General features: G+C 42.6%; 1 protein-coding gene across 7 annotated transcripts in view; it reads right to left on the reverse strand.

Annotated features, from left to right (window-relative positions):
• The window catches only part of WDR59 (WD repeat domain 59), an 83,365-nt gene that overhangs the window by 40,927 nt on the left and 17,058 nt on the right, over positions 1-25,380 (reverse strand). For all 7 annotated transcript variants that reach the window (XR_011498938.1, XR_011498939.1, XM_014849691.3 and 4 more), the window contains exons 3-10: positions 20,894-21,029; positions 17,456-17,541; positions 16,260-16,340; positions 13,786-13,823; positions 10,275-10,363; positions 7,130-7,246; positions 2,465-2,542; positions 318-474 (exon numbers count right to left, since the gene is read on the reverse strand). Coding sequence is in view for 5 of the 7 variants with exons in the window: in XM_014849691.3 (XP_014705177.1) it covers positions 318-474; positions 2,465-2,542; positions 7,130-7,246; positions 10,275-10,363; positions 13,786-13,823; positions 16,260-16,340; positions 17,456-17,541; positions 20,894-21,029 (782 nt within the window). In the remaining 2 variants the exon portion in view is untranslated. The remainder of the gene's footprint in view (positions 1-317; positions 475-2,464; positions 2,543-7,129; positions 7,247-10,274; positions 10,364-13,785; positions 13,824-16,259; positions 16,341-17,455; positions 17,542-20,893; positions 21,030-25,380) is intronic.

Consider the following 25,380-nt stretch of genomic DNA (forward strand, 5'->3'; position numbering starts at 1 on the left):
CTTCTAAGGGTAGTTACCCCAGACTTCCAACCCTAGAAATGATCCAACAGCAAGTCCATCAAACTCTTACAGATCTCTTCCATGCAAGAGAATGACTACCCTGAACACAAGAGATGAGGGGGAGAACCTGGGAGCAGAACCACAGCTGCACACCCCATACCCACCTACAGTGAAAGGCAGTGGTCCCCTGACTCGAGTTCCCAAAGTCCAATCCTGCTTGTGCATCCTCCTCACTGGATCACCCGGCCAACCTGACTCAAGCTGCTGGTGAACAGGGCTCAGAAGGACATCAGGCAGCTGTCTCCTGTCCCACTCACCTTCCTTCTGTTTCCTCCACTGGAACTCCAGCACCACATCATCGTGCCCCACAAAAGTATGGACTGGGGTGTTCAAGTCAAAGACATTCCACAAGAGAAGACTATTTTCCCTTCGCAGCTGGGGAACCATCACAGTCACTAATCCATTGCTGAAGGGCTACAGCAAGAAAGGAAAAAGCAGCTGATTATGCCAGGGAGAATCAGCTGAGTCCTGAGTACCAAAGCTGGAATCCTTTCCTAACTGAAATCAATTAGATGATGAAAGGCCTCAACCCATCTGGGGAAAATTTTTCCAAAATTTTTCCATAAGTTGACCATCACATCTATTTTTCTTTTGCTTTCTTTTTACTTTTTCTTTGCCTATGGAAGGGACTACAGCAAGTGAAAAATAAAGATAAGTCAAACACTTGGAGAAAAACATTTTTTTAACCTAAAATAAGCAAATGGCTCAACTATTACACACTGGAACACGCTGTTTCATATCCTAGCTACTCTCCATGAGTTCCCGCTAAGACTTATGAAGTGCTTTCTCAGAATGAGTATGCAAAGCACACTGGGGAAAACCCCAGGGCAGGAAACATAATTCCTGCCATGTGACAATGCACCGGAAGCACACCATCCACATGAGGCATCACCTTCCCACCGCCTCAAACACACAGTCATTCAAAGGAAAACCTTCCAATTTCAGGACTGACAGGTTTTACTTATCACCACCCAATCTGCTAGGTAGCTAAGGGGCCCATTTGGTTGATAACTAGACTCTGTTCTTTAAGGAACAGACCACAGTCACCTAAGAGCACATTTATCTTCATCTCCCCTCTCCTGGCAGCACTCCCGGACTTCTCTATTTATTTTTTAAAGCAAACACATTAATCCAGAGAGGTATTTCAAGTCATAAGAACAATGTCTGATTTCTTGACAAGTGCTCCCAGATGCAAAAACTACTTAATACCCAAATTATCTTCTTTGCTCCACAATGCCACAGGGTGACAGCCTTTGTACAAAGGTAGCTTTATGCATCCCTCTGCTTCCTTTCAAATTCACACTAAAGGAAATATATTATCTTTGATCAGCAGCTATCAATGTGGCAATGGAAAAATTGCTGGAAGGCAGATAATAGCCTATACCCCATAAATGGTTTAGAAAGCATTTTCACATACAAATTTTCAAAAAGAAGGCCTATTGTGCATGTACTAAATGCCACTAAATTGTACACTTGGAGTATTATTTAGCTACACACAATGGAATATTATTTAGCCATGAGAAAGAAGGAAATCCTGCCATTTGTGACAACATGAATGGACCTTGAGGGCATTATGCTAAGTGAAATAAAGTCAGATAGAGAAAGACAAACACTGTATGGTATCACTTCTATATGGAATCTAAAAAAGCCAAACTCATAGAAACAGAGACTAGAATGGTGGTTACCAAGGGCTGGGGGTAGGGGAAAAGGGGAGATGTTGGTCAAAGAGTACAAACTTCCAGTTATAAGATGAACAAGTTCTGGGGATCTAACGTACAGCTCGGTGATTATAGTGAATACTGTATTAGATACTTGAAAGTTGCTAAGAGAGTAGATCTTAAATGTTCTCACCACAAAAAAGAAATGGTAATTAGTGACGTGATGGAGGCATTAGCTAATGCTATGGTGGTAATCTTTTACAATATGTAAGTGTTATCATAACGACATGTTATGTACCTTAAACTTATACCATGTTATATGTCAATTATATCTCACCAAAGCCGGGAAAATAAATTAAATGGTATTGCCGGGCCCAAAACTCAGGTCTTCTGACTAAAGCCAGAGTTCTTTCCGTTGCAATCCACTGACCTCAAGACTCTCAACCCTCTGCCTCCATCTCACCCTCTTCCCCTGCCATTAGTGACCCCCTTCCTTCACACTGCCTAGCATCCCAGTCTAGCTATGGTCAGCAATTCTAATACAGATTCTTACTCTACATTCTAAGGGAAAATTTTTAAATAGATAACAGCTTTTATGCCATCATTACTACCTTTGCCCCACCCCTAAACCAAGACAGAAAGAGAAAACTGCCTCAGAAAGAAAATAAGAGAAAATGTCCCTTGGCTCCTCACGTCTGGAACACCAAGATGAAGTTTCCCAGCAAGAGGAAGGGTGTCTCACTCACAGTGTATCTGGCCTTCCAGACAGGCACCTGGCAAGGGAGAATATTGAGGTATTTCCGAGGCTGGCGGTAATCCCAGAACTGGAAGAAAGAAAGCAGGATAATTTGTAAGATAAATGCCATTTTAAAAAAACTCAACTACTGAAATAAGCAGAGCCTTCAAAGTCACTGCTTTTTGTCCTCTAAAGATACATTCACTAGTGCATTTTAGTCAGCCCCCACAGGTATGCTACTGTGACAGAGACACAAAGACAACCGCCCTTTCACACTTACAAACACTACAGGAGAATTTCCGGATTTCATGAGGACCACCCTCCAAGGCAGATCACTGTCAGCCTGCCTATTAAACAACCTTGTAAGGCCTGCCCAGTGGTGTAGTGGTTAAATTCTCATGCTCCGCTTCAGCGGCCCGGGGTTCGCAGGTTCAGATCCCAGACATGGACCTACACACCGCTCATCAAACCATGCTGTGGCGGCATCTCATATACAAAATAGAGGAAGATTGGCACAGATGTTAGCTCAGGGACAATCTTCCTCACACACATACACAAACAACCTTGTACGTGAAAGGTAAAAGTGACACGTTTTTATCCTGTATCACTTTTACCCCCTGTAGGATAATTTAACCAGCTGAAATGTATTGACTACTTACTACATTTCAGATAGATGTTTAGAGCTTTAAGTTTTTTTGGTTTTTTGGGGGGAAGATCAGCCCTGAGCTAACATCTGCTGCCAATCCTCCTCTTTTTACTGAGGAAGACTGGCCCTGAGCTAACATCTGTGTCCATCTTCCTCTACTTTATATGTGGGACGCCTGCCACAGCATGGCTTGCCAAGTGGTGCCATGTCCGCACCCGGGATCCAAACTGGCGAACCCTGGGCCGCCGAAGTGGAACGTGCACACTTAACTGCTGCGCCACCAGGCCAGGCCCTAGAGCTTTAAGTTTTTTTACCCCATTTAATCATTATAACAACCACATAATGGGTGTTATTAATCTCTTTAACAAATTGGAAGCTAAATTACTAAACAATGTAACTTGCCCAAGGTCACACAGGATAAAAGTGACTGTGTAGTCGACTGGGCATCAACCCACTCACATACACACTTGTTCACCCCCTCAAACACAGAAGGTGTAGAACTTGAAGCTGTAGAGACACAAAGGTGAGCCAGACACAAACTCTGCTTTAGACATGCCTATGCTTTTAATGGAGAGACAGACACACTTAGAGCTCAAGCATCCGTCATGAAAGTGGGAGATGGCAGCGCACCAAAGGCAGGAGGGCCACAACGGAAACCCTGAACTATTTAGGTATTAAGAAATGATTTTCAAAAATGGATGACTGACAGGAGCCACTCTGGAAGACAGTTTGGCAGTTTCTTAAAAAGTTGAACACACACATACCATATGACCTGGCAATCCCAATCTTACATATTTGTCCTAGAAAACTGAAAAGTTCCATTCACAGAAAAATCTGTACATGAACGTTCATAGCAGCTCTACTCCCAATCACCAAAAACTGGAAATAGCACAAATGTCCTTCAATGGGTCAACGGATAACAAATTGTAACATATCCATATAGTGGATTATAACTCAGCAGTGAAAAGTATACGAACTATTGATTCTTAAAACAACTTGGATGGTTCTTAAAGGCATTACGTTGAGTGAAATAAGCCAATCTCAAAAAGTCCTATACTGCACGATTCCATTTAAATGACATTCTCAAAAAGACAAAACTGGAGAGATGGAGAACAGATTGGTCGTGGCCAGAATTTAGGGGTTGGGGGAGGGTATGACCATAAAGAGATAGCATGAGGTAATTCTTGTTTCTTCTGACAACTCTTTTTTGCCAAATTTCTGGGCTAATTTTCAAAATAACAAAATTGTTAAAATGTCTTTTCCATCTAAACTGCTTCTGAGTTTCCCAGATGGCCACAGGGTAAACTATAACTTGCTCCCTCGACTTACAGAAGAAGGGAAACTACAAATAATAAGGTATGTTTGGCATTCTCCAGATTTTTAATTAGCTCAACACTTTGTGAAAGTTTCCTGTTATCAAGTCCACCATATGTAGAAAAACTGGCAAATGAAAGAGAAGTTCAACCTGCCTAGGTTAATTACATACAAGTAAAACATTGTTAGTATGAATGCATTTCAGCAAATGTTTACTTTTCAGGCTGGAGAGGAGCATATTCATGTTCATTCACAAAGATTGGCATGATAACTGTTAATAAAATTAATCCTTTTTTAAAAAAAATTGTTTCTAGATTTAAACATGCTCATCAATTGGTGACCATTATAACACATAACTCATGGGATAAACAAGAGGTCTCTGGAGATCTGACAAAGTCCTCACTCACTTCATAACATGTTCTTATTCTCAAGGCAATCACTGATGGAGTCTTATGAAACAAGCACATGTGTTACACAAATAGAGGACCTCAGTCTGTTTCAATCTGACAGAGTTATGAGAACCAGAGCTGCACCAGCCTCCTGTCCACAGTTGATCTCTTCTTTTCTCTTACCATTGCCAAAGGGCCCCAGCTACAAGCTACAGATCAGAAGGGAAGGCTTCTGAAGAAATATCAGAAGAACCTCGATAAAGAACTGGGTTCTTGACTGCTGACATCACAGGGAACAGCCTCATGCGTACAGATTTCTCAGTAAGGCTGACCTTGTCCCATGGGCAGACACACACCTCTGTCCCAAGGGACTTCATCTGGATTTCCAGGACTCTTAGTCTAGAAGACGACAATTTTGTAAAATAGACTGCTTAACCCAAGATCAGGAAAAAATAATTGATTGTCTAAAATGATATGAACTAAGGTCACTATGGTTAGCGTTCTATTTTTAATGGCCATATAAGAAAAATCCTTTTCCTTCTTTTTTTTTTCTTTTTAAAGATTTTATTTTTTCCTTTTTCTCCCCAAAGCCCCCCGGTACATAGTCGTGTATTCTTCGTTGTGGGTTCCTCTAGTTGTGGCATGTGGGACGCTGCCTCAGCGTGGTCTGACGAGCAGTGCCATGTCCGCGCCTAGGATTCGAACCGACGAAACACTGGGCCACCTGCAGCGGAGCGCGCGAACTTAACCACTCGGCCACGGGGCCAGCCCCCTCCTTTTCCTTCTTTTTGATCTAGCACTAACTTCCAATTCAACAGTTTTACAGTTTAACAATTTACAAACCAAAATGAAACACTCATTCAATGCTATCTTGTTCCAGCTGACCCCTTAGAATTCAGAAAATAAAAAGAGAATAAAAATTATAACTATAAATTATAAGCTAATAAATTGTAAACTTAAGAAAATTATTATGCAGGAAAAAATGACATATATTGATCATTATCAACAAATTACTAAGAACAGTGATTGAATATTATGCAAAGTGCCTGTAAACTATTTAATTTTTTACAATTATGTTGTTTATATACATTCAATAAAAATTGTTTTCTTTCCTACCAGGATATAGTGGGATAAATCAAATATCATGCCAAAAATCTCATTTAATTCGTAAGCTAAGCCTACTAGTAAGGAACAAGGATTGCATTTCACATGTGGAAATGGCCTGTTACCTCCTTTATTACATATGGAATCCCAGCCTCAAGAGTAATAAAGATGTCACTAAATATCGACAAACTTGGGGAACTCAAAGAAAGAGGAAGAGGTGAATTGATGGTTTCTGGTTCCTGAATTTGGGAAAGAAGCTGATCTGGGTATGGGGACAAAAACCCAAATCCTAAACAAACAAAAAACCTCTTCTGGCACATAAAAGTAAATTACAAGCCTAGGGGATTTACAAACCTCAAGACAGAAGTTAGCTTTTAAGCCTTAGTGTATGATTCTAGTTTTGCTAACCATACCAAGAAGACATCGTATGTGCCTGTGTAAATAAAACAAAGCATTAAATTAACGATGCTGAATCATAAAATTGCTAAGCAAACTTCTGTGGTCAAATCTCTGTCCTTCCGGGCAGAGACGTGACCACAAGGAGGAACTGTGGAGCGAGGCTGAGTCTGCCCTGCATCCTTTTCAACAAGGGTGCATATCACATCCCACAGTTGCAAAGAAAAAACAAACAAGAACCACTGCTGTCTGAGATAAACCAAAAATAACAGGGTCACCGAAACACATGACCCCTTGAGCATTTCCTGTAAGTTAGAGAATCTCTCATAAAACAACTCTATGCCCAACTTTTGCAATGCTGATGACTGACGATGTCATAACTTTTGCAGATATGATAATCATGTGAGAAAACCATTTGTGCACTCCACACAGACTAATTGTAAACTTGGTAATATTAACAATTTTGTGGGCTTTTCTTCTTTACTTATATTTCTGTTGTGTTTCTTCTTTGATGTGCCAATCCTTCTGAAATCTGATTTCCTGGCAACTTCTTTGCAAGTAAGCTTCTTTCTCTCTCTAAATGTTTTTGTCTTTGACTTCCTTTCACAAAGGGAAAGAAGAAAACCTCCTGAATGAATTCTAGGAGCCAGATCAGATATATGCTACTATATCACTCATGCCAGGCTACACAACCAGGTTTACCTGCCCAGCTCCCCAAGAAGCACTCGCATCCCTGAAGCACACACACTTCCGAAGAAAGTGCCGGCACACACCCCTGATACCTCCCCAACACAGCTCCCCAACTGCCCCAGTGGGCGTCACTCACCTTGACAGAGTTGTCTTGACTGGAGGTAGCAAGAATGTGCTCACTGTCTGGGTGCCAGTCCAGGCCATGGATTTTGGAGAGGTGGGCTGCTAGATATTCCACTGCTGTACTGGGTTTCTACAACAGGATCAGCACTGAGTGTTGTCAACTGAGAAAGAATTCATTGACTGTCTACCACACGACAGTCTGCCGGGTGCTGAGTGGGGATACAAAATACTACCAGACACCATCTCTATCCTTAAGAAATTCCACTTTGGCTTGTTTAAGACAAAGAAAACAACAACAGAAAAAGACTCATCTAGCTCTCCTTCACACCGCCTCTGTATATGGGCCTGTGAGCCTAATTTCCTCCTGCTCCAGCTCCCTGCATGGCCTTATTGAAGGATACAAGGGAGTGGGTGCTTTCCCCTTTGGTAATGCGGTCTGCAATCCCTGCTCCCCTTCCTCACAATCACCCAGGAAAGGGGCTGTGACACCAGACAGACCCAACCCCAATCCTGAGGGTAAAACCACCAATCTTAAAGTGATCGAGCACCAAGACCCCAAAAGAGAATGAAGACGCATCACAAAGGAAAACAATGTATGATTAATAAGCATATGTAAAACGAACAAGCTCAGAAGGAAACCTCAGAAATAGACATTAAAACAAGATTTTTTTAGCTATCAAATTAGAAGCTATTTGTAAATAATAATGCAGTGAGGCTGCATTTGTCACTGCTGGTGTCCACATAAAATAGTACAACCTTTTTGGGAAAAACTTTGGCAATACTTATCAAGAGACTTAAAATTGTCCTTTCTTAAGGGAATATTCCAAATTCACAAAAAGCTTTAGATACAAAAGACGTTCATCTTGGTGTTATTTGAAACACTAGAAAACCAGAAACAACATAAATAATCACTAAGTGGGGAATAATGAAATTTTCAACTATAGTACAGTTATCTGAGATATGATATAACCACTAAAAATTATACTTAGAGATTATAATATGGAGAAAATGCATCTGTTGTAAAGTTAAATGAAAAAAGCATATATAAATATGTACATAATGTAATAAACCACGTTTAAAAAAAGCATAAGAAAACAGCAAAATGTTAGCATTTGTCTATGGGTAATAAGACTATGAATGATTTTTATTTCCTCTTTTATATTTTCTAAAATATAAAATGTATGGAAGTATGTATTACTTCCATAATTAGCATTAGGCTATGAGGTTAAGAGAGCAGTTTCCAGAACCAGCCTCCCTGGGTTCAAATCCTGGCAACAAACTGTGCCTCAGTTTACTCATCTGCAGACTAGGAATAATAATAGTACCTACTTTAAAGGCTAGTTACAAGAGAAATGAATCAATACACATAAACTTCTTAGAACAGTGCTTGCACATAATAGGCGCTTAGTAAATTGTTAGTACGATTAGTCATGCAGGAGTTTGAATGGAAATCCAGTGTTGCCACTGATACTGCACTTTTCAAGCCTCTCATGCTTGCTGCCATCAGTGCTGCTTTGACACTAGAAAGTGCCAGAGAAGTAAAAATAACACCAACAAGTTTTACAACCCATCTCAGCACAAGTCCTAAATATTAATAGCGAAAAGAAAAGTTAAGCCTTCCAACAAAATAGATAAAGGCTTGCTGAGGGGAGTCAGTGTTATTAGTGGGCAATCAGGAGACGAAACAGGAAGAGTTCAGCAGTAGATTTCTACAAGATAAAAGGAACACAGGTGCTGTATTGGAAAACAGGTACTGACAGAGTTCATGGCTAAATTATCGTGCTGTTTCTGAAACCAGTCTAAAGCAAACATGTATGCACTACAGATTAAACAAACATATTTTATTTAAACCGTTTACCAGATTTAAATGCTATGCTAGTGACAGAATGAATAAAACCAATCACCAATTTAAGAAATAAAGAGGGGGGAAGAATGGCTATTACCAGACTGGACTAAAGGGACAGTACTTCTCTGGCACTTTCTAGTATCAAAGCCGCACCGATGGCAGCAAGCATCAGAGACAAAAACTAACATGTAGAAGACACACTTGTCCAACCTCTACTTAAAAATCACCTTATCTAAGCTACCAGAGGCAGACGGCTTTGGCCAGCAAGCTGCTTCCCCAGCAGGTCCTGGCACCCAACCCAGCAGACTCCCAGTCTCTGCTTCAGTTCCCCTCCTCTCTCCCATGCTGTGCCCTTATTTCCCGCTAGAAGAGGAATCGAGCAGAGCGGCCGGAAGCAAGGCAGAGATTTTACAGTCAGCACCCAACTTGGGACAGCCCCTGAACAAGTTTCAGGGAAACTAAAAGTAGGTGCTTCCCACAAAGGCTGAGGATTTCTAGCAGGGCAGGAAGCAGTATTCACACCGGAGATAGAACACAAGTCGACTGCTCTGCGCATTATTACCCAATCGTTCGGCGCATTATTACCCAATCGTTCGGCAGTGAGATGTAGCGGAGGCCCTTCCCCCGCATCGTGGTTCTTGCTGCTGCCAACACACCAAACTTCCAACAGACTTTCCATTGCAGTAGCAGCGAAGGACCCTGCACCTCTTTCATGCCTGCCAGTTACATGGGTTGCCGCAGGGAGAATACACGCCTGCAGGCTCTTTTGAGGCTGATGAGACAGCTGGACTTCTAGGGGAGGACTTGAGCATACTGAGTTCCCTGCCTCAGTGATTTATATGGGAAGTATTCAAGAGAGTATTTGTCCTAGAACTAGTTTGCACTTTGCAATCTGGAGCAGTGGTAAGAAGCCTGCTGATCAAGCTAGAATAGGGTCTGGTCCCCCAGGCTTGATCTCCTCAATGATACACTATCATTGTCTTTATTTTGAAGATAAGGAAACTGAGGCTTAGGGAAGTTTAGTGGCTCACCTGATATGATAATTAGGCGGCAGCAAAATGGGACTCTACCTTAGGCCAGGCCAAGTTGATTTTCTTAACCACTGATCATAATGCCTCACTTCCCTATCTTGTTTCAACACCATCTTGATCGGGAAGCAAATGTCATCTGCTACTGTGATCTTACAACGGCAATTCACTATTCTGCACAGCGCACCCTGGACTCTCAAGACAAGTCCTGTTCCTCACCACATCCTCTTCATGTCCTCTGGGAGGGACTCAAGACCAGCTGAGGGGAAAAAGAAATTACTTACCCGCTTGTCCCATATCCGTACGTCGCCGTCATGACTGGTGGCAAGGCAATTAGCATTTTTTTTATTCCATTTGACCTGTGAGGCACCCGCTGCAAAGAAAAATCAGAAGAAGAAAGCAAGCTGTTGCCCTCAACGCCTTTGGAACCAGAGTGGAGCGTATCCAGGGGTGCCAGATAATGAGTTCCTGCTGAACAAGCACAGAACCCTTCAAGTTTCTATGGCTGCACCAACTCCACCATTAAAGAGAAAAGGAAGCCAAAAAATAAACGAATTAACACATGGGAACAGGATCAGTCACCTAATTGAGGAAATAACCTCACTTGGGAAAAAAACGACAGGTTGCCTCCGAGCAGAATCAGCAGGGAAATGCAGTTTCTCACAGAGCCGGAGCTCAGCGCAGCTCTGCTGGTCGGTAATTGACTCAGCGCACAACCTGCTCTTCATCATCGCCAGCCACAAGGCTGGCCCGCCCAGTCAGAAGAGCCTCAGCTCACTGGCTGCTCCTTCCCTTTTTATTTTTTTGAAGGGACAGTCTTGGAAAAGCAAAGCCTCCAGCTGAAGCTCAGCTGAAGAATAAGCCCCAGTGTTGCCCAAATCTGCCCTCAGAAGGTTACGTGCACCATCCCACTCTCATCTCCCCATCGGCAGGTAGACATGGCCACTGGCCCTGCACTGAGTCAGGGAAAGGGAACATCCCAGGCACTGTGTGAACTCAGTCCTTTTCCCATTCTGCCAATACAAAGGGGTAACAACCACCACAAAAGAGCTACTTAAGAGAGGAGGCATACTGTCAGATGCCGGAAGGGGCTGGGACATATCAGCACTTCCAGCTGACTCTTAAAAATAATTAAGTTGGGCCGGCCTGGTGGCGCAGTGGTTAAGTTCACACATTCCGCTTTGGCGGCCCGGGGTTCGCCGGTTCAGATCCCAGGTACGGACATGGCACCACTTGGTAAAAGCCATGCTGTGGTAAGCGTCCCACAAATAAAGTAGAGGAAGATGGGCATGGATGTTAGCTCTAGGCCAGTCTTCCTCTGCAAAAAGAGGAGGATTGGCAGTAGTTAGCTCAGGGCTCATCTTCCTCAAAAAAAAATAAAAAATAAAAAATAATCAACTTAATTAAGTTAAACCAGAACAAAATAATTTCTCTCCTTCCCGCCTCTTCTCATCCTTGCTCAGACAACAGAGAATACTTCTGCTTTGACACCTCTCCCTTCGGGTGGGCTCTATTACTGGGAACACCATAGTAGTTCCAGGGCTCTGGAGAACAACCTGACCCAAGTAGTCTAGAGAGTGCGAGCGATAAAGCAAGGATTTAGAATCTAAGAGGAACTAGAGTTAAGGCCCGGAACCTATCCTTGCTTGGTTTTGGTGAGGGTATTTGTTTGTCGGTTGTGTTTTTTCCTTGAGACACAGGGCATCTTAAGTCATCTAAGAACCAATGGTAGAGATCCCTGAAGATGAAGGAAGGTAATATATTCCTTAGGAGCCCCAGTTTCTTTGCAAGAAAGGGTATCAGCTAAAGAATGAGTAAGAAGAGCCTGCTCCATCTCCTCATGACAGTTATTTTAAGAGTTCCAAGAGAATATATACTTTTCCTAGTGGAAAAGTGGGAATGGTGGTGTATCAGAACATGAAGCCTCCCGAAGGATTCTGGAACCCCCTGCTTTACTAGGATCACGACACCAGAGTCAAACAGAGGCCCCAGACTGTAAGAGCTCTCAGACAGAGAACACTCTGGAGTATGCACGGACATGCTCTTAGCAACTTCCTACTGCAAAGGTAAAACAATGTGCTCATGGAGAGATGGGGACCATGGACTCTGTGGAGCAGCGGCAGGCAATGGCTGTTCCTCTTAGGGAACGTCATATCAAGCAGCTTATAAAGCTCCTCAAGCCTCTCATTTGCTCTTTTTTCCCAGGGTAGCTTTGCAACCACTGAGAAACCTGACCGAGGTGCAAAAGGAAAGAAGTCTCCTCCTCCTGTTTTTTAGAAGGACCTATAACAGAAAAGAAAGCAATTACAACAAGTGGGCTGAAAAAAAGAACTGTCTTTCATTTTAGAGTTCCTCTACAACCAATCTAACTTAGAAACCTGCAAGTAGAAATAACAAAGTCAGGGGGAGGTGACTGAGGCATTTACAGACCACTTGTGTTTTCATGTAGTTGGACGTCCTCTGCAACCACGCCTGCAGGACATTATACGTCTCAGATCCTAAGTGCCTAAAGGTGGGCGGGGGCACCAGATCAATAAAATTGTTAAGCACTTAGCGTAGAGACACAGGTGCTTGACTCCTACATTCATTTAACAAACATTTACGGAGCATTTCCTTGGGTCAGGCACAAATGCTGACCTTGGCGGACAGCACTAACAAGACAGACGTGGTCTCTAATCTCACAGCAGAGATAATCCAGCTGCTTAGTACAGTTGTGATGCTAAACGACTTTAAATGATGAGGCGTGGGGGTAAAGGCGAAAAAAGAAGAATTACGCAATCATTTTGAAGGAAACACCAAATGTGTATTCAAATGTACCAAGGAGATACAAAGGAGACAGATAATATGATGTTTTTATCAAGGATTCCAAAATACAGTCCTGATGATTGGGCTCCATCACTGTGAGTTACATCAGTTCTACGCCCAACTTCTACTCTCAGGAAGTAGTGGGAAGGCTCCTAACAGCCCCAGTGCAGAATTCCAAAAATAGTCAACTCCAACTGAGCAATGAAAACAGGGAGATCAGAAAGTAATTTCAAAGTTTCCGTGCGTCCATGTTAAATGACACCATGGGGACACGATCAGCATAATCTAGATTGTGGGAAACCATAGGACAAACAACATGATTTCTTCAATAAATAAACTGCAGGAAAAGAAAAACAAAAACAAACCAAAAAGGGAGAGGGAAAAGAAACCTACCAATTTAAAAAGATGAGAAATATAGCAACCACCTGCCTGTACGGACTTTATTTGGATTCTGATTCAAATAAGTTGTAAAAAAAAAAAAAGGGGGAGAGAGAGTATTGGGGAAATTTGAATACTGCTTAAATATTGTGGCTATGTTTTTAAAGGATTCTTCTCATAAAGAATACGAACTGAAATATTTGTTGATGAAATGATGATACCTGGGATTCGCTTCAAAATAATCCCAAAGGGGATGGGGGTGGGAGTTGGGACAGTGGATGGAGACAAAGATGAAATAAGATTGGCCATATGCTGACAACGGTTGAAACTGAATGATGAACACAAGGAAATTAATTTTCTTCTATTTTTCTAGACATTTGAAAGTTGAAAAACAAACTCATTTGGCTCCTGTCCTTGAATTCTGAAATAAGTTCCTGACCACACTCAACGGTCCGGACTCTAACTTCTGAGAGCAGCCTAAAGCAAGCCCTTTGCAACGTGGAACTTACAATTCTACCCAGCCACGACGGAACATGGGGAATGGGGCAGTCAGTGTGAGAGAAGGAAAGGAAGGAATGGGAGGAAGACAAGTCGGGGGAAGCACACACTCACCTACAGCAGACAGTGCAACGGTAGGTTTCCTTGTGTCTCTGAAAGATAAAAGTCAGAAATCAAATGCCCAATTCATGTGCCACCTCCACCTGCTGCCCTTCCCCCTCTGCACACCATTCTTCACTTTCCTTTAGTGGGTACTTGGAGTTCAGTGGGAACGTGAGGGCCTTAAAAAGAAGTGTAAGGAAAAGCCTGTCTCCATCCAAGTAGACGAGCTTTCTCAGACACTTCAATTGAGGCCATGTTTGAATTTCAAATCATATGGCTGTATCCACAGAAAACAAACCACATGATTCTGCATGGCCTGGGTGACCCTGATATAGAAGGGGAGGAAGCCAAAAGAATCCCTTCCTGGTGTCATTTCTCCTAGTGGAACACGGAGGACAGTCACAGAGGCATAACTCTGCAAGAACCTTCCCAACAGCATTTCAAAGGTGGAGTAAAAACCTACTCTGGATGTTCACAATAGCCAAGAGGTGGAAGCAACCTAAGCGTCCATTGACTGATGAATGGATAAACAAATGTGGCATATACATACAATGGGATATTATTAGGCCTTAAAAAGGAAAGAAATCCTGTCACATGCTACAACATGGATGAAGCTGGAGGACATAACGCTAACTCAAATAAGTCAGTCACAAAAGGACAAATACTGTACGATTCCACTTATATGAGGTCCCTAGAGTAGTCAAATTTATAGAAATAAAGGAGAATGGTCATTGCCAGGGGCTAGGGGGAGGTGGAAATGTGAAATTGTTGTCCAATGAGTATAAAGTTTTAGCTTTGGAAGATGAAAAAGTTCTGGAGATCTGTTGCATAACATTGTGAATATAATCATGGGTCGCTTAACAATGGCGATACGTTCTGAGAAATGTGTCTGTTAGACGATTTCATCATGTGTGACCATCAGAGTGTACTTTACAAACCTAGACGGTAGAGCCTGCTACATACATACCTAGGCTAGACGGTACTAATCTTATGGGACCACTGTTGTATATGTGGTCCACCGTTGACCAAAACGTCATTATGCGGCACATGACTGCATACTTACTACTGACTGTACACGTAAAAGTGGTGAAAGTGGTCAATTTTATGTTCTGTGTTATTTAACCACAATTTAAAAAAAACCCCAAAACTCTTCCTGGATACAATGGGAGACTCTTGGGGAGAGAGGCTCCACAGTTCCCTACAAATGGTAAAATGACAGCGCTGGGTGGCAGTCTAGGGCTACAAAGGCCAGACAGGGCAAATCTGTGCCTCCAGCCTCCTATTTAGAAAATATGAAGAGGAATTGTCAGTTCAGTGTCTTTTAATCTTTAAACTATGAAAATAATTGTTTTATGTAAATAAGGAATACTCTAACCTTGCCCCATAGCTCCTTGGGTTTTCTGTCTGTTTTCCTAAGAGCTTCTCTCTTCCGTTTCCCTGGACTTTGTGCTCCCTCTGTCCCTCTGGCACTGCCTTTATAGACTCATCACCTCTGAGGAACCAACCACTGTGGAACGCAGGTTACACACCCCCACCCCCTAGGAATTCCTTTCACCGGTCTGTCTGGTTTGTCAAACTTCAGTATCTGGCTTGTCTTCTGCCTACAGTTCTCCTTTCAGTATAAAACATCGCAAAGCCACTGCCATTTGGGAGCAGAGTAGCCTGGTGAGGGAAGAGGTGTCCCATCTGGGGGACTCTACAGACTCTCTAGTTAGTCACCTCTAACTGTTACGGCAAAGGGAACTTCGCTCTATAAATGGAGAAGAGAATAGACAGTGTTAAAGAACTTACGATGCCGTGGGCCCTGGGCCATGTGCTCCTTACTCTTTACTCCATCAAGAGTAACCCTACCAGGTGGCTCTCAGCCCTCTTTTACGGAGGGGGAATTGAAGCCTCACAAAGAGTAAATAAAGAGCTGAGCAGATGTGTCTCGAAGCACTGCCTGCTGTAGCAGATGTGTGTCTGTGCCCATCAAATCTCCCCATCGTCACTTGCCACTTCAGTAAACGTCAGCCTGACTTCCAAATGCCAGCACCTGTGTTTCTCTGCCAAAGGGATTTCCCTGGCTGCTGAAGCCTATTTTGCAAAGCTTTGTGACAGGACTGAAGAGCCAGGGAATTAAGGCCCTTGGTGGCCACCAATGACTGACAGTGGATAGCACCCCCACTTCCTTAGCCTTTGTGGGTGGGACACCTCTGAGGAGGGAGTTTTACATTAGCATCTAGCGGTCCCCAGTAAGATTAAGCTCCACCTGGTCACAGTGGTACCCAGGTGGATAATGCATCCTGTATTTGTGCCCTTCCCGATCCTGTCTCTCTTCTCCATCCTCCTACAGTATTTCTTTCACCTCCTAAATAATGTGCCTGCAATGTATCCTTGTCTCAGGGTCTGTATCCAGGAGAAATCAAACTAAGAAACCTGATCTCTAAAACGAAGGCCCCAGATCATCCCACAAACAAGTGGTCATGCCTCTTAATTGTTCTTACTTGATATCCCAAATGTAGATGTAGGTGTCCACAGAGCTGGTAACCAGGAGATCTGGCTCAAACACTGCCCAGTCCAAGTCGCTGGGAACACGAGAAATAAACAGAGTAACAATGAAGAGAAAAAATTCAGAGTCCAGTTCCAAAGCACTAACAGATTTAGTTTTTAGTGGCTTCAGAAAGTCATCATTAATGGGCCACTTAACATGGTTTAGGCTAGGAGTCTCCAAAGTTCTTTGGAAAAGAACAAGACTTATTGAGCTCTGAAGGAAACTTTCAGGTCATTCCCCCTGTCATGGCCAGCTATACTGTCACCTGGGGACAAAAAGAAATGGGGCATTTCCACTAAAATACTCACACACACACACACAAAATTAAACAGACAAAACAAAGGAAAAACACAAAGTAATTTTTGACTTATCATTTTCTAAATCAGACTCAACACAGATATCTTGAGTAAAACCAACATCTCCTAAAGCAGCGGCAAACAGCCATGTTGCCACACAGCTTTCAAGGAGGGCAAGCAGACCTCTGGTCCTTCTACTCGGGCCCTCCCTCCTCAAAGGCCGTTACTACAGCAACAGTTAACACAGGCTGGGGGTCTAGCCTTTGCCATCATTTCCCAGGTCAGCTTGACCACTCCTGTACTCCCTGCTGCTACTTCCCAGAATAAGTATTCCCCACTCAGAAACAGTGACCTACGGAAAGGATGGATCAACGAACACTCCAGAAGCCAAGTGGAAGGTCACGAGTGGGAGGCAACTATGTATTTGGATAAGAGACTGTGAGGCAGGAGCTCTGGTGGTGACCTACAGCTGCTGAAGGAAGAGCAAAGGGCTGCACCCTAATGTCTCTGAACTCCTGGGCACTGCCGAATATGAGCCAAGGGATTCTCCTGGCATAACTTCATCTCCCTCCTGCAGCAAATATCACCTCTAATCTTTTATGCTCGACTGGGCTGTACCTAAGTGTCTTCTAGGATCAGGGTTAACAGCTACACGGATGCTGGTTCCTAAATACCAGTTATTCTTCACTGTGAAAGCCATCATCTCAGTGAATGCTAATGACCTAGCAGCCACCCACGGCCAACGCAACACAGAGAGTCAAGCCATGGGAGGAGAATGGTGTCTTCATTTCGTTCCCCAAGAGGTTGTGACAAAGCAAGACATTCCAGGGAGCTGTGGAGTGTTGGTGCCTACCTGATTACGCGAGTATGGCCTTGTAAGGTTGTGCCAACTTCTCCACTGCCATCTTTCCACTTGTAAAGGTCGATCCGTTGGTTACTCTGAAAAGAAACAAGGGAAAGAAGGCAGCAGGTAGCACATCAGAATATACGCTCTCAGCCTAATCTGCCTAAGGCTGAAAAGGGGAAGCCATGTAGAAACCAACTTGCGTGGCAAAGATCCTACAGGTTAAGCTTTTCAGAAATAAGTACAATTAATATTTGAGCTAACCTCAGAAAAGGAGGAAAAAGAAAGCTTCAATCAAACTACATTTCACTTAAAGAAATAATAAACCAGCAAAGGCTTCCTAAATATCATGAGTTTATGAAACACATTGAAAAGGAAATAAAGACTACTAATAGGCTGTTTAACGATTTCTGAACTGGTATATATATAATAGACTGATTTTCATTTTAGCTTAGAGACATACAGATAGATGTATAAAGTTCTGAGATTTTTATCTTGAAACGCCAGATTCCAATTCTAAACAGGTAAGGCTCCTGTGAAAGGTTACGATTCAAAACAGCTTTCAATGGGATAAGAGCGAAAAGAAAGGCCACTTCATCTTATAACAACATTCCCTGCCATTTCCAGAGGATCTGCTAGTGCCATCTATGAACTAGGCACCTTAAGACACCTGTCCTCTGATCTTTCCCACCACACTGCATACGGGGTGTCGTCACCCACGTCATAGATGAGGCTCAAAAGTTCGGTGGGTGCTCAAGATAAAAGTGAGTGTTGGGGCCGGCCCCGTGGCTGAGTGGTTGAGTTTGCACACTCTGTTTCGGTGGCCCAGGGTTCACCAGTTCAGATCTTGATCTCATCAAGCCATGCTGGCACAGCATCCCACATAAAGGAGCTGGAAGAGCTGGCTGCATATCCTACAATTAGGATATACAACTATGTACTGGGGGACTTTCGGGAGAAAACAAAAAAAAGAGGAAGATTAGCAACAGATGTTAGCTCAGGGCCAATCTTCCAAAAAAAAAAGTGAGTGTTGAAACTAGGACTTGACCTTAGATTTGCCTAACTCTAAAGCTCCTTCTCATGAGAAAGGCTTCCTTCCTACCAAGAGCAAGCAAAGGAAAAAAACCAATCAATGGAACTTCATCAAAAGTAAAACTTTTATGTACCAAAGGACATTATCAAGAAAGTAAAAAGACGATCTACAGAACTGGCGAAAATATTTGCAAATCATATATCTGATAAGGGTCTAATATCAAGAATATATAAAGAACTCTTACAACTCAACAGCAAAAAGATGAACAATTCAAAAATGGGCAAAGGATGTGAATAGATATTTCTCCAAAAAAGATATACAAATGGCCAACAGGCACATGAAAAGATGCTCAACATCACTAGTCATTAGGGAAATGCAAATCGAAACTATAGTGAGGTACCATTTCACACCCACTAGGATGGCTATAATAAAAAAATTAAAAAGTAAAACAAAACAGGAAATAAGTGTGGGCAAAGATATGGAGAAACTGGAACCCTTGTGCATTGCTGGTAGAACTGTAAAAAGTCCAGCGACTGTGGAAAACAGCATGGTGGTTCTTCAAAAAGTTAAACACAGACCAACACATAGCCTGGCCACTCTGCTCCTAGGTATATACCCAAAAATAATTGAGAACAAGTACCCAAAAAAGTACATGTAGACACTTGTTCATATCAGCACTATTCACAATAGCCAGCCCAAACGTCCATCAGTGGATGAACGGATAAACAAAATGTGATGTGTCCATACAACAGAATATTAAAAAATGAATGAAGTACTGATCCATGCTACACCAGGATAAAGAAGCCAGATACAAAAGGTCAAATACTGTATAATTCCATTTATATGAAATGCCCAGAATAGATAAATCCATAGATACAGAACACAGACTAGTGGTTGCCAGGGACTGTGGGGAGGGGGGAATGGGGAGAAACTGCTTAATGGTGTGAGGTTTTACTCTGGAGCGATGGAAATGGTTGGGAACTAGATAGAAGGAGTGGATGCAAAACATTGTGAATGCAGTAAATGATACTGAATTGTTGACTTTAAAATGATTAACTGTCTTTACAAAAAAGGCTGTATTTCTCGCCACTCTTAAACAAATGCAGTGTTGATCCATTTGGACTGAGTACTGAGGGGTCAGCCTAAATCAGTGGTTCCCAATCGGGGGCAATTTTGCTTCCCAGGGGACATTAGACAATGTCTAGAGACATTTTCACGATGAGGGGGAGGGCGAATGCTACTGGGATCTAGTGGGTCGGGGCCAGGGATGCTGCTAAATCTCCTACAATGCACAGGACAGCCCCCGCTATGAAGAATGAGCTGGCCTAACATGTCAGTAGTGCTGAGGTTGAGACACCAGGGACCAAATGATCAGGGGCTAAGTGTGAGAGGGGCACTAAAGGACCTAGAGGTATAAGCCAATAAAAAGGGCATTCTTCCTAACGCACAGGAAAGAGACTGACAACGGGAAAGTAGCGGACTGACTCTCCTCTTCTCTTTCAGAACAGTCCCCTAAACCAGTTCAACCTCAGACGTCCATGGTGGAAGTCAGATAGTCAGATTCTGTTTTGGAAATGATGAGGAGGAGCAGCTTTTTCTTCCTTCTAAAGCTGACAACGTTGCTCTTCTTTCTTTTCTCTGATGCTTCCCTCTCACAGACTGCCATTTCTGATAAGAACACACCCAGACAGCACTGTGAATAGTCACATGCCCTGGGTGATAAAAAGGTTCCTTTATGAACTGTCCTTCCGGCCCAGTGGAAAAGGAGCCAAACGTTAAGATCCCGAATTGTTCTAGGAGAATAGAATGCTGATATAGAATCTGGCCAAAGATATCAGAGATGGTCTAGCCCAGATCTTTTTTCGGTCATGAATCCCTTAGAAAACTGAATAAAATGTATGTATCTTTTCCCTGGAAAAATTCACATATAAACAGGCACATAAAATTTCAGGGGGTTAACCAATCTAATGAATCCCAATCAAGAAAGAATCCATTCCTTTGAGTGGAAGGGAGTATGGAAGCTTCTGATTCCTCTGACAGCAATGAAGGTCAACCCCAGACCAGCTCACCAGCTCCCCTTTAGAATGTCTTTCAGAGTCACTGGCTAGTTACATTCCTGCTAATGAAAACAGGATCTTAACACACACAGAAATGGAGGCAACTACCTGTTTCCTGTTCAAAATCTGGATTCAATTCTTAAAAACACAAGGTCTAACACCGATGGTACCAGCAAACATTTTCATATATATACATTTTTTTATTCTCTAATTTGCCTCTATCTTCCCTTTAGACATTCACACTTCTTTTCTGCCTGAGAAATGAGGGTTACATTCCGTTCTCTACATAGAATATAGACTGACCAGCCCCAGATCACACATTCAAAAGCCTTTTCTGTACTGTGTAAATGAGCTCACCGAAGCTGCAAAATAGTGCGCGAAGCTGTCATGAGGATTCCACTGTACAGCTCCAATGTCCCATTTGCTCTGGCGAGAGATCTTTCGGTGACCTTCAAAAGGGGCATCTAGATTAACGATGTACAGGAATCGACGGCTAGGAAAACAACATCAACATAACAGCATTAGCGTTAAATAGAAAAGCACATTTAGAATTACATACAGTTTGCAAGCAGTTGCTCAAAAAATCCCCAGATACACATGATGTAGACAGATTCTACTCTGAAAGCCATCCAAGTGACAGGAGTAATTCAAGGTGGCTGTTAGCCAAGTAGGAGCCATAGCCCTATGAGTCTACTTCTAAACACGGTCTTCCCTTCCATATCCATGACAGTCTGATCTCCTCACACCAGATTTGGCACCAACCCTGTCCCTCTCCCAGCCTTTTCCAATCCCCCAGCTAGGATTAGTCACTGCCTCCACATTACTCCCACTATGTGGTCTGCATCTCGACTGCAGCATTTATCCGTACAGCAGAACTACTCATGTTAATGCTCTCCTCCCGAACCAACTGAGAGTTTGGAGGATGGACCATGTCTTCAATACCCTCATCACTAGGCACAGTGCTTTGCATTCAACAAATGTGTGTTAAATTAAACACGTCACTTATCACTTAGCCAAATATCCTGTAGAAAATCTCAGACTCCCTTGCAAGTTGACTACTTGGTGAAGAAAATGAAATTAAATCTCTCAGGAAGGGAAATAATAACCAAAAAATACTAATAATTAAAATAACATTTAAGTGCCAATAATGTTCAAAGTGCCAAACAATGTCAAGGATCTGAAAACAGGGATGTCCTGTGTTCCTATTTCCCTTTTATTTTAAGTAAAAAATCCTTGGTGTGTGAATCAACACCTCAGCAGCCACCAGCTCCCGATTCTCTGTTGGAGGGCACTGCGAGCCCCCGGATATCAGTGAGGACAGGTGGCCTCAAGAACAAAGGAAAAGATTAACAGTCCCTGCTCAGAAGAGGTAGGAAATGGAACGTTAAAGTGGCACGTAAAACTCTAGCAGAAACCCTAGGAGGGATGGTTAAGGGAGAAGAAGGAAAACACAGAAAAGACACAAATTCACAGAATTCCAGGACTTCTAAGAAAGTTGGTGCAGAACAAAGATCTAGAACCTCTGACTTCCTCCAAAGGAATCACCTGACCCTGCAGCAGGCAGGACGGCATCTTCCCACTAGAAGGAAAATCAGGAAAAGGCAAAGAGCTACAAATGCGGAGTGTGTGTCAACACGGGAGTTCAGAGACATCACAGAGCAAATGCAGAACAGCAGAAAGTGGGCACTTCAGGATAAATATGCCTGATTGAACATATGTGTTTGCCTTCATTCCCCACTGAAGACCCACTAAAACAAGAGTAAAAACATAAAAGACAGGAGCCAGCCCCGTGGCCGAGTGGTTAAGTTCGCGCACTCCGCTTCGGCGGCCCAGGGTTTTGCCGGTTCGGATCTTGGGCGCGGACATGGCACTGCTCATCAAGCCATGCTGAGGCGGCATCCCGCATGCCACAGCTAGAAGGACCCACAACTAAAAAATATACAACTATGTACCAGGGGCTTTAGGGAGAAAAAGGAAAAATAAAATCTTAAAAAAAAAAAAAAACATAAAAGACAGAAACCACAAAGACAAAGAAAAGGAGAGTGGAAATGAAAAGCAAATGGACAACTGGTATTGGATCTAGAGTAAAGAAAGCTAAGGCCCAAGTGCCTGCAGAGGGGAAGTGAATGAGAAGCAAGCTGATTCACACCGCAGAACCCAGGACGGCTCCAGAGCCAGAGGCCTCAGTCTACAGGCAAAGGGAAGAGAGCGGGCTGGAGAACCAAAAGCAGAACAAAATAAAACAAGGGCAATTGCCTGAAAGAGTGCTATGGAGAGTGGTTTCTGCCTACCCAAAGAGCCAGGTGCCTGCCTATCCTTCACCCGGGTGCAGGGTGGGTGAAGTGCTTCAGAGAAACTAAGTCAGAGAAGCCCTGGGCCTGGAACAAGAGGCACAGCAGAGGTAAGTGTGAGGAGCTGTGCTCAGAATAGGGCTTGAAGTGGAATGTGAGACCCTTGGGCCTCTTCCCCTGCTCAGCACTCATAATGCTTGGCTTTTAGTCTTCAGACAGTGACTAGTGACAGAAGGAGTCTTCTCAGGAGGAAATGACCAGCCCAGGAAAAAGCAAAAGCAAGCAAACAAATAACAACAACAAAATCCTGGAGATAATGACATTTGGGCACCCTCCAACAAAAGGGCCCGGTCCCAACTGGTCTCCCTACATCAAACCCTACCATTAACCCCTGTAAAGAGAGGTACCAATCACTTTAATATTAACAGAGAGTCCATGAGTCCATGAGCATCAGTGATCAGAAGAAACCTGAAAGACAGAGGCCAACACAATCAAAAGGAAGAAAAAGGAAAAGGATAGCACAGAGGGAAAAAAAACCCTAGAATTAATATTCTCAGAAAGGTAAAAGAAGATAATGTAAAGAACAGAGAACAAAAAAAGCTCTTGGAAATTAAAATAATAGCTGAAATAAAGAATTCTGATAGAAGGGTTGGAAGTTAAAGTCAAAGAAAGCTTCCAGAACGCAAAACAAAAAGACTGAAAGAGAATCCATATGGGATATCCAACATGGCCTAACAGCAGCTCTGGAAAGAATCAGAAGAGGAAAGCCAGCCCTGATGGCCTAGCGGTTAAAGTTTGGCACTCTTGTCGCTTCAGTGGCCCAGGTTTGCTTCCTGATCACGGAACCACACCCCCCATCTGTCAGTTGCCATGCTGTGGCAGCAGCTCACATAGCAGAACTAGAAAGACTTACAACTAGGATACACAATCACATACTGAGGCTTTGGGGAGAGGAAAAAAAAAGAAGCCTGGCAACAGATGTTAGCTCAGGGCGAATCTTTCCCTGCAAAAAAAAAAAAAGAATGAGAAGAGGAAACAGAAGGGGAAATTATCAAAGACATAATGCGGGAAAATCTCTCCAAACTAAAAGACCTAGATTTCCAGACTGAAAGGGCCTTCCCAGGTGCTAAAAATTGTTCTGTATCTTAACCTGAATGGGGATTACATGGGTATATATATTTGTAAATTTATTTGAGCTGTTCACTTAAGTATACACTTTATTACACATATTTTAAAGTTCAATACGAGAAAATGAAACAGTGAACTTCAAGATCAAGTTGAAAAACAATATGGATGTATACACATCTAAGAACATGCCAAAACAGGCACACTTGGTGATTTCCAGTTACATAATCCCACTCTCTCCTAGAACGCTACAAATGACAACATCCACCTCAGCGAACTAACAAGTCTAATATTTGAGACACAGTAATTCCAGGGCACCTGAGAGTATTTATGGGCTGTGAATATGGCTAAGTGATGCCAAGTGTATGTTAGTTATGCTTCTATTTGTTTAGATAAAATAAGTAATAATGTAAAAAAAGGGGAGGCCTCTAAGTGCCCAACACAATGAGTGATAAACGACACACACCAAAGCAATCACGGCGAAAACTTCACACTCACTAGAGATAAAGATCACACTAGAGACAAAGATAGGATTTGAAGGCTTCCAAAGAGAAAAATAGGTCACATACAGAGTCCAGAATCAGAATGGCATAGGACCTCTCACTAATAACTGAGAAAAAGAACCCCGAATACTGATTCCACCCAACAATTGTTATATAACTAAGACTGAAAGAGGGGGAAGGTTAGGAATGTATGTAAGGGACCCACAGGGCTAAGCAAAAGTCCTAATCCTCATCTTCTATTGTAGAAGTCAACTGGCAACATCTACAATGGATAAACGACAATATAGCAGTATATGTATACTATTTGAAAAAAATGGAGGCAATCCAAAAGAAATAGCTAAAAGCCTCTCAAGTAGTTGCTTCTGGTGAGTGGGATCGGGGTGGGGAAAAGGTGAGGTAGGATTTTGCTGCCTGACAATATAAGCCCTGTAGTGCTACTCGACTTTTTAAACTATGTATAGGTATTTCCCTGATTTAAAAAAAAGAAGGTTTAAAAACTGAGGAGGAAATTAATCATATATATCAAAAACCACTGAATTGTACACTTTAAATGGGTGAGTTGTATATGTGAATTATATTGTAATATAATTCTGTTTTTTAAAAAAGTCAATAGGGAGGGGCAGAAAAGAGACACCAATTTTTCCTTATCTACGCATCCAGTGTGACATCAGAAAACTGTACTGATAACTGTCTCTGGGGAGGAGCATCAGAGGGAGGAAAGAAATTCACTTTCCATTGTATAACCTTTGAATTATTTAAATGTTTGCCATGTGCTTTTTTTCAAGGTAAGTTAAAACATGATTTCAAAATAAAATAATGAAGTTACCAGAAAAGAGGGTACTTCATTGATTTATAAATTGGTTCATAAACAGCAAAGTTAATGAAAATACAGCTGAACTTGAGAGGTAGGGGTAATGATCTCAAA

The sequence above is a fragment of the Equus asinus genome, chromosome 28, assembly GCF_041296235.1.
Source record: "Equus asinus isolate D_3611 breed Donkey chromosome 28, EquAss-T2T_v2, whole genome shotgun sequence".
In the NCBI taxonomy this organism is placed as follows: Eukaryota; Metazoa; Chordata; class Mammalia; order Perissodactyla; family Equidae; genus Equus; species Equus asinus.